Source organism: Bos grunniens, chromosome 23 (genome assembly GCF_055505025.1).
Source record: "Bos grunniens cultivar Pamir isolate PY7600 chromosome 23, Bosgru_T2T1.0, whole genome shotgun sequence".
Taxonomy (NCBI): Eukaryota; Metazoa; Chordata; class Mammalia; order Artiodactyla; family Bovidae; genus Bos; species Bos grunniens.
Window position 1 is genome coordinate 32,493,848 of NC_141187.1, and position 10,483 is coordinate 32,504,330.

General features: G+C 36.5%; 1 protein-coding gene across 1 annotated transcript; it reads left to right on the forward strand.

The window, feature by feature from the left end:
• The first annotated feature begins 9,117 nt into the window (after positions 1–9,117).
• On the forward strand, positions 9,118–10,131 carry LOC147347371 (olfactory receptor 2B2-like). The gene has a single exon (XM_086369826.1). The coding sequence runs from the start codon at positions 9,187–9,189 to the stop codon at positions 10,129–10,131; it is 945 nt and encodes a 314-aa protein (XP_086225952.1). The 5' UTR covers positions 9,118–9,186.
• The last annotated feature ends 352 nt before the right edge of the window (positions 10,132–10,483 follow it).

Sequence of the window (10,483 nt, forward strand, 5' to 3'; positions counted from 1 at the left end):
TAAAAAGTGAGGACAACCACAAAGAGGATCAGCTCTAGGTGGGGACAATCAGAGGAGCCCACCAGGATGAAGCCTTGAAAAGTACTTGTGTTGTATTGTCTGAAATGGAAGTGAGAGTCAATTCCTAGGTAGGTTGATAAGAGAAGTCCAGGGTCCCAGAGGAGGAGAGAGGGATCTGAAATTCTCAAGGAGGAGGAAAGGACAGAGCTGGTGATTGCGCAACAAAACAATTCGTCTTTCTCAAAGATATGCTCTTCCTTAAACTGAGTACCAATGATTATATAACAACAATGTATCCTGCTTGAGGACATGTTTCTCCTTCTTGAGAACCTTCTAACTAATCTTATCATTTAAATGTTGTGGGAGTGGGTCTGGTGAGACCTTTCTACTGTTAGTTCTAATCTTGTTAATTTTAAGATTTATGTTGTGGGAATGGGTCTGATAAAAATATATAAGTCCTTGATAAGATTAGCAAGTGGGGCACCCTCCGTCCACTGTCTGATGTCTATGTCAGAAGCTTTCTCTGTAAGTTTTTCACTTTAATAAAACTCTGCTGCACAAAAGTTCTTGAGTGATCAAGCCTGGTTCCTGGTCCTGAAGCTAAATCTTCTTCAGAGATCACAAATCTGACATTGTTCACTGTAAGCTACCTGAAGTATAGCCAAATATAACAATGAGGAATAAGAGAATTTTCCAAGAAGAATATTTTAACTAAGCCTTTATTATTTTAGCATTATTTTTGTTGTTGTTCAGTCAGTAAGTCATGTCTGACTCTTTGCAACTCCATGAACTACAGCATGCCAGGCTTCTCTGTCCTTCACTATCTCAAGGAATTTACTCAAAATTATGTCCATTGAGTCAGTGATGCCATCCAACCATCCAGCCATCTCATCCTCTCATCCAACCATCTTCTCCTCTTGCCCTCAAACTTTCCCAGCATCAGGGTCTTTTCCAATAAGTCAGCTCTTTGCATCAGGTGGCCAAAGTATTGGAGCTTCAGCTTCAGCACCAGTCCTTCCAATGAGTATTCAGGGTTGATTTCCTTTAAGATTGACTGGTTAGATCTTCTTGCTGTCCAAGGAACTCTCAAGAGTCTTCTCCAGCACCACAGTTCAAAATCATTAATTCTTCAGTGCTCAGCCTTCTTTATAGTCCAACTGTCACATCCATACATGACTACTGAAGAAACCGTAGCTTTGACTATATGGACCTTTGTTAGTGAAGTGATGTCTCTACTTTTTAATACAGTATCTAGGTTTGTCATAGTTACTCTTCCAAGGAGCAAACATCTTTTAATTTCATGGCTGCAGTCACTGTCTGCAGTGATTTTGGAGCCCAATAAAATGAAATCTGACACTGTTTCCACATTTTCCCCTCCTATTTGTCATGAAGTGATAGAACCAGATGCCAAGAATTTAGTTTTTTGAATGTTGAGTTTTAAGCCAGCTTTTTCATTCTCCTCTTTCACCTTCATCAAGAGGCTCTTTAATTTCTGCCATTCTGTCTTTCCTTTCTGCCATTAAAGTGATACCATCTGCATATCTGAGGTTGTTGATGTTTCTCCCAGCAATCTTGATTCCATCTTGTGATTCATGCAATCTGTTAAAAAAAAACACACACAAAAAACTATAAATACAATTCATACCCTAGTTCAATTTGTCCCCTAACTATCCTCAACCTTACTCCTACTCTTGTGTAGAGAAGTAACCAGTGTCATTAATTTTAAAAACTTTTAAATATACACAAAGTCTCAATTTGTTTCTTTTCTAGCTTTACTTCATGCCCCATCTTCCTCTAGATATTACCTTCTGCCCCTTTCCAGATTATTCAAGCTACTGTTAATTACATAATAATATTAATTAAGAATTAGTCATTCTTATTATTCTTAAAAAAAAAAACTAGATATTTTCTCATGTAATCTCATGCAGACACACAAAACATAATAAAATCATATTTCAGTGTCTTAAGTTATTGTTTTATAAAAGTAGAACCATGTAATGTATTTGTTTCAGCATTTTTGATTTCCTCATTCAGCAAAACCTCAAGAAAACATCTCCAAGACGTGTTAGTGCTATAATTCCTTGTTTCAGATGAATGAACACTTTCCATTCTGTGAATATATTATCTAGTAAATTTCTTATCAAAAGACCCTATATTTTTCTTTGTCATTGGTTATTAAAACATTTCTGCATTAAATATTATTGTTCATTTGTCCTTTTTAGGGGAATGATTCCTGCAAATAATAGCACTAGATTGAGAGTTTATATAGTTTTTAGAAACCATTGCCATATTTTCCCCAGGAAAACTTGTGACACTTTGAATTTCCACCAGTAATCTGTGAGTAGCACTTTTCCTTCATTCTCATTGGCAATAAAATTAAATTCTTCTTTTGCTTCCAGTCTGGTGAATATGAAGAGCTTTATCATCATCATTTTAATATCTCTTTCTCTATTTGAGAATTTGGCCACACTTTCTTATATGTCTTGTTTATTTGGATTTGCTATTCTAAATCGCAAAGAGTTGGACACAACTTGGTGACTGAACAACAACAACAAATTGTCTATTCATATAATTGCTTTCCTATTGGGATATTTGTGGGTTTTCCCCATGTTTGTTAAAATCATAATCTTTTTTTCTGAATTATAAATATATGTCTTCTAAATCTACTCACCTGGAAAAGAAATTGAAAAGAACTTGAATAATTAAAATAAAAATATAATATTTTGGCCAGAATAAATACTATAATATAAAACATTTAAATCTTACAAGACAATCTATATAATCGTGAGTTGAAGAAGAACTTGGTTACTCAACCTGGAAATTTTAAAACTCTATAAAAAATATAGAATATATTGGTTCTACATAAATTCTTTAAAACTGCTTTACGTAAAATGTGTTATAAACCAAGTTAAGCAATTTTCTTAAGATAAAATAAATTAAGGTCTATTTTCTGATACACAAATCAAAGGTTTGGTAGCATAAACTCAGATGGGTTCTCAGCAAATTTACATATAGAATAAAAATTTCTTCCTGAGAGAAATAAGTAAGTCACTTTAGACTGGAAAATGAATTCCAGTTCAATAGCAGAAAGTCCAAACTGTCTTTGAAAGATATTTTAGTCCCCTCTGTCATTTTGTTAGACAAAGTTTAGGATTAAGTCCCTGGAGAAAAGGTTTGCTGAGCAAATCAAAGATGAAAGAGGAATGTCTCTTCGTAAAGCTCTCCTCCTTCTCTCTTCCCACTGGGTATGTGGTTAATTGCTATAAACTATGAGGGAAGACTTTTTGCAATTCAGTGTTTGAGATTTCTGCCAGAGACCAAAGCAAATACCAGTATTGATCATCCATTTTGAAAAACTAGTTGGGAAAAAAAATCAAAATAGCAATTCGTGTACTAATTACAAGTGATGCCAGAACACCATTCAGATCGTCTGTAATACTTCATTCTTATCTTCCAGTTAACTCTGAATGGAGACATCATGACTTGCTACATTTTTAGTGTAACTAAAAGAAGCTGAATGAATTTCATCAAATCAGTTATACAACTACATAGCATATGAAGATGACATTTTATCTGTGCACTTTAAATTAGCCCTATTTTGAACTCAAGTCTTTGTGAACATAAAATTGATCTATCGCCAATGTTTAAGATGGAGGTAAGTAGAATATATTTCAAAAAATTACTAAATAAAATGGCACTAAAATTTGAGTATTCTAAGCATGCATTTCATGGACTGTTTATATTTCAGATCTCAGCAAAGACCAACAACTTATCTGTTAGGAAAAATCTGATTTTATCCAGCTTCAGCTTCTAAAAACTTTTTTATATATTATGTGTAAGTATATATTTTATATGTGATATAGTTTATATTTTATATCATTATATATTTTAAGTATAAATTACATATGTACATACAAATTATATTATATATTATGTACAAATATGTTCAAATATTTTTTATACAAATATATTTTGAACATATCTGTAAAATCTATGGGAAATAAGAACTTTAGAGCAGGTCGGCTTTAGGTTCTAATCTTTAGTCTGTTATTTACTAGCTCCAGGACCTGAGGAGAGTAATTTCTCTAAAAATATAAATTCAGTTTCTGCCTGAAAGTTTAATCTTTAATAAAATGGAAAAAATTTTTGGCAAATTTCCTCATATTGATGAGCCAACTTACAATGTATTAGCCGTGTGAAAAATTACTCCTATCATTCATCCTTTTGGGCTTCTCTGGTGGCTCAGACAGTAAAGAATCCACCTATAGTGTGGGAGACCTGGGTTTGAGTCCTGGGTTGGGAAGATCCCCTGGAGGAGGGCATGGCAACCCACTCCAGTATACTTGCCTGGAGAATCCCCATGGACAAAGGAGCCTGGTGGGCTACAGTCCATTGGTGGCAAAGAGTCGGACAGGACTGAAGTAACTGGGCAAAGTGCTTTGAGTTCCCACATCACTATCATACTTTGACTAACATAAGCACGTTCATCTTTTTACTCCTGCAAAAATATGGTATCTATGTGGTATTTGGAAGCCTACCTCATAGGGATATGAAATAATTTGAGAAAATGTAACAGTAAACAGTTTTTGTGCTAAAAGAAAAATATCATGCCCATAGTCTTACTGAAGGTAAAACTGATATCCAAAGCTATTTAATAACTTGCTCAGTTATACAATGATTTACTGGCTATTTGGGGACTAAAATTCTTGTTACTTCTATCATCTCAAGGCTCCTTCCATAGTGTAGCTTAAAATGACGCTTCCAAGACTGTTGAACTTTACCTTTTTGAATGTTCAAAGTCAGATATGGGATAAGAGAATTCAGTAGAGAGATGATAGATATAAGATTAATACATCACAGATAAAATTTATTAATATCTCATCAGCAGCTTTCTAAACTTCTCTCCTTCTATCAACTTCCAATAACATCTGTATTAACCCAGTTATATTCCCTTTCTAATCTCCTTGATATCTCTCATAATTCAAATGTTTTCTTCTGCTGCCCTCTTGAATGCTACTCAAAATGAGATAAACAGTATCTTGAGATTCTGGCAATGTATGTTTACTCAAAAGCAGAGGAATCTTCTCAGTGGCCTTTCAGGAATTAGCCACAATTGCAAGCAATTAGTACTCTTGCCTGGAAAATACCATGGACGGAGGAGCCTGGAAGGCTGCAGTCCAGGGGGATGCGAAAAGTCAGACACGACTGAGTGACTTCACTTTCACTTTTCACTTTCATGCATTGGAGAAGGAAATGGCAACCCACTCCAGTGTTCTTGCCTGGAGAATCCCAGGGACAGGGGAGCCTGGTGGGCTGCTGTCTATGGGGTCGCACAGAGTCGGACACGACTGAAGCGACTTAGCAGCAGCAGCAGCAGAGAGATGTCCACAGGTAATACTCAGGAGCCTGTCTGATATAATTTCAGAGAAGCAGATAAGGACTTCCTAGGCTTTTGTTCTTTTGTTTTGTTAATAAACACTTCAGTCCTAACACTGGGGATATGAATCAGAATCAAATTACTTAAAACTTCTAAAATGCAAAAATGATAGCCCAACTACTTAGTCTAAAGATATACTTTCAAGAATGGATAAATATTTGAGGTTACTGTGTGCTTGAAAGACAGGTGAATGTACAAAAAAAAAAAAAAAGAGTAAAGCAGAATACAAGAATTCAATGCTCTGAAACCTCCTGTTTTCTCTCCTCATTACTTTCTGGCTCCAACATCTTTATATATCTTATTCTGCTCCAGTGCTTTCTGCTGGAGTGATAAATGTTTTCCCCTTACTGTGCCCTCATTACAGAACATGAGAGGATATTACATATGACAAGATATGTGAACTAATATATCATACTGATGCAGAAACAGTTTATCATGTTTGTATGTAGCGAATCTCAGAGGGAGAGGGTCAGTTGATTAAATAAATTAACTGATTCCCTCTTCTGTAATCTTCCATAGAGAGGACTTTCTTGACTGAGTTCCAGGAAGTAACATCCTATCTAGGATCAGTCAGGAAAAGACATTGTCCATGTGAGAGGAGAAAATACATGCAATGTCCTCCATGATGAGATACCTCCTGAGCAATAATATAAGAACTGTGTCACTCTTCAGTATTTCATTTAGAGAGATACTATACCTTATCCAAACAGGAATACTGAGAATGAAAGTGGTTCTATTACCAAACTGTAAGCACAGTAGGAGACAACTCAACAGTCCTGGGTAGACTGGGGAGTGTCATTCACCCCAGTTACATGGACTAGAGGGGATCTGTTCAACACTTGTGCAACTCAAGGAAAGTATGGATTGTGTGAAATCTCTCTACTGATGCCATTTATCCTGTTTTACCTGATTCCTCCATTCCTTGGCAACATTTTTTTTTTTTTGCCAAGAAAATACAAAATGCCCCCACACAATCCATCCCTTAGAAAAAAATCCTTGCAGATTCGGACATAATTTTTTAAAAACATGAAGAGTTTAAAAAATTAATTTTCTTGCAAAGATCTGCACCCTAATGGGGATCAAAGTATTAAACCAAAGCAATGCTGGTCTGAGAGTTAAATACAGCAAGTAAATTAGTGTGTGTGTGTGTGTGCGCTCAGTCCCTCAGTTGTTTCCAACTTTTTGTGGCCCCATGGACTGTAGCCCACCAGATTCTTCTGCCTGTGGAATTTTAAGTGAGGATTTTTTTTTAATGTTAAAAGAATAATATCTGCTTTTTAAAAATTAGAACAAAAAACAGGTAAATTTATAAATAATTCTGCTTACTCTCCACCATCCCCATTTCTTAGGAGTGACACTTTCTTCTGTATTCTTCAAGGTAATTTTTAATTTATGTATTGGTATCTTTATGTATGTATGTATAAAATACGATTTTTAAAATTGATAGAATCATCATTTTTAAAATGTTCAGTAACTATTTTTTTTTCATTTAGAGATATATTTGAATGTCATTTTATGTCTATATCTATGACTATGTTTCTCAAAGTTTTTGTCAAATGAGAGCAAGGCAATTTTTAGGGGACTAGTAGTCTGAGAATAAGAACAAAATTAAAACACACGTTGCTAACATTCAAATGAACCTGAATAATCATGAAAAATTTATATTCTGATATTGATAAAATAATAAAATAATTTAGAGTATCCTGTTAAGATTTCTTCAGGATGAATACATGTTTAGCAGGTGGAACTGACATATCAGCAGTTTTAGGAAATTCAGAGATGCTTTAAGCATCTCAGGAGGGCTTCCTGTGTGGCTCAGAGGTAAAGAATCCGCCTGCAATGCAGGAGACACAGGAGATGCAGATTTGTTCCCTGGGTTGGGAAGATCCCCTGGAGGAGGGCATGGCAACCCACTCTGGTATTGTTGCCTGGAGAATTCTATGGACAGAGGAGCCTGGCAGGCTTACAGCCCATGGCATCGCAAAGAGTCGGACATGACTGAAGTGACTGGGCAAAGTGTCTCAGAGTTCCCACATCACTATCATACTTTGACTAACATAACGGTGTTTCTATGTGCCAGGCACTATGCCAGCCAATATTCACTGAAAAATCACATTTATACTTCACAGCAGGTGGTTACTAGGATCCTTACTTTGAGGGTTGATAGTTTGGGGGCTAAGGAGGAAAAAGGAAGGTGAGTTTTCAACTGGCAGAGTCATCTTTCATTGGTAACCTTAGAAAATTTATAGTTTTATAAACCATAAGTAACTTCTCTCTGAGCAACCTCAGAGACTTTGAAACCCTCTAACTTCTTTCATCCACACTGCTCTGTTTCTAAGGGCCAGGGTCTAGACTAAACAATGTGTGTATATGTTTCATATCAAGACAAGGTAAAAAAGCAGGATTACCTTCACAAGTGAGAACTTGAAGATCAGAAGATAAGAAACATTCCCAGTGTAATGTAACTAATTAGGCAAGGTAGCCTATGAGCCTCAGAGAAGGCAATGGCAGGCTACTCCAGTACTCTTGCCTAGAAAATCCCATGGATGGAGGAGCCTGGTAGGCTGCAGTCCATGGGGTCGCGAAGAGTCGGACACGACTGAGCGACTTCACTTTCACGTTTCACTTTCATGCATTGGAGAAGGAAATGGCAACACACTCCAGTGTTCTTGCCTGGAGAATCCCAGGGATGGGGGAGCCTGGTGGGCTGCGGTCTATGGGGTCGCACAGAGTCGGACACGACTGAAGCGACTTAGCAGCAGCAGCCTATGAGCCTAAGTCCAGTTCCGTATCATTAAATAATCTTATATGAATTCTGAGCTTCTAAAATAAAAAAAAAAAAAATATGTCCTCAGTTGTATCCATTATTAGATACTTTCTACATGTTCTTTTTTTTTTTTGGAGGGGGTGAGATTTACACAATTTTAATTAGTTGTAATTTACACAGTTTTTACACAGGGAATCTCATTGGCATTAGGAGAAAATAGATGGCACTAGGGGTAAAGAGTTCACCTGCCTACCCAGAGGGATGGTATGGGGAGGGAGGAGGGAGGAGGGTTCAGGATGGGGAACACATGTATACCTGTGGCGGATTCATTTTGATATTTGGCAAAACTAATACAATTATGTAAAGTTTAAAAATAAAATAAAATTAAAAAACAAAAAAAAAGAGTTCACCTGCCAAAGGAGATGCAGGAGATGTGGGTTTGAGCCCTAGATTGGGAAGATCCCCTGGAGGAGGGGATGGGAACCCACTCCAGTATTCTTGCCTGGACAATCCCAAGGACAGAGGAGCCTGGCAGGCTACAATCCATAAGGTCGCAAAGAGTTGGACATGACTGAAGTGATTTAGCACACTCTCACAGAATGATTTCAAATGGCAGGAACTGTGTCTATATATATCTAATAGATGGTACCCAGGGTAGAAAGAAGTGAGAACAATGAATTTACAGAATAACAAAAGATCAAATTTTGATATTTTATATAAAATAAATTCTATGAATATAGAAACATGTTACTTTAAATTTTTTGAAATTTATTTTACTAATATATTTAAATAAGAATAGAAACTCTTGAAATACTTAGAAAGATAAATATGTATATTTTTGTCAATATATTTTCACATTATTAATATCATCAGTCTGTAAGTTTATACAAATTGTTAGCAAAATGCTTAAAACTGACAGTAAATAAATGTGCTTGTTAACTTACTTTTTATATTCCAGAGAACCAAGGGCTGACCATTTAACATGAATAGGATCAATGACAGTGTCCCCCCCCAAGAGTTCATCCTCTTAGGTTTCTCAGATCGACCATGGCTGGAGCTTCCACTCTTTGTGGTGTTCCTGATTTCCTATATCTTGACCATCCTGGGCAATCTAGCAATAATTATTGTGTCCCATCTGGATTCCAAGCTCCATACCCCCATGTATTTTTTTCTTACCAATCTCTCACTCTTGGACCTTTGCTACACCACAAGTATAGTTCCACAAATGCTGGTAAACATACGCAGCATCAGGAAGGTGATTAGTTATGGCAGCTGTGTGGCACAACTTTTCATTTCCCTGGCTTTGGGTTCCACTGAATGTCTCCTCCTGGCTGTCATGTCCTTTGATAGGTTTGCAGCTATTTGTCGGCCTCTCCACTACTCCATCATCATGCACCAAAGGCTCTGCCTCCAGCTGGCAGCTATATCCTGGGTTAGTGGCTTTAGCAACTCAGTATTGCAGTCCACCTTGACCCTGCAGATGCCACTCTGTGGCCACAAAGAAGTGGATCACTTCTTCTGTGAAGTTCCTGCTCTGCTCAGGTTGTCATGTGTAGACACAACAGCAAATGAAGCTGAACTATTCTTTATCAGTGTGCTATTCCTTCTAATACCTGTGACACTCATTCTGATATCATATGCTTTTATTGTCCAAGCAGTGTTGAAAATACAATCAGTGGAAGGTCGGCGAAAGGCATTTGGAACATGTGGCTCCCATTTGATAGTGGTGTCACTTTTTTATGGCACTGCTATCTATATGTACCTGCAACCACCATCCCCTGCCTCCAAGGATCGGGGAAAGATGGTATCCCTTTTCTATGGAATCATCACACCCATGTTGAACCCCCTTATATACACACTTAGGAACAAAGATGTAAAGGGCGCATTTAAGAGTCTGATTGCAAAGATTTTCTTAATCAAGAAATAGGAATACCCAAATAATAGGCCTTGTTAAAACTTGAAGTTTATTTATTTTAATAATTTAATAAATTATTTAACTTAATAATAATTAATTTAATTTAATTTAATCCATCCAAGTTGCTTTAGTCTACTCTTAGAACTGATATGATGACCTTCTTCAAATAAAATGTCACTGACAAAAAACTGCATTTATTTCCTCCTGTCTACCTATAGTCATTGCACAAGTCCTGAGAACTGGTACATTATGATCCTCTAAAATATTATAAGCTTGAAATATTTAAAGTCTCAGGCTTTATAGCACTGGTTTGTATACTTGGTAAAGAGTCTTAAACTTCTGTGAGTCTAAAATAAAAGCTTAG

What these genes read in the sequence shown, in the direction of transcription:
- LOC147347371 (XM_086369826.1), top strand. Translation starts at nt 9,187, where the DNA reads ATGAATAGGATCAATGACAGTGTCCCCCCCCAAGAGTTCATCCTCTTA.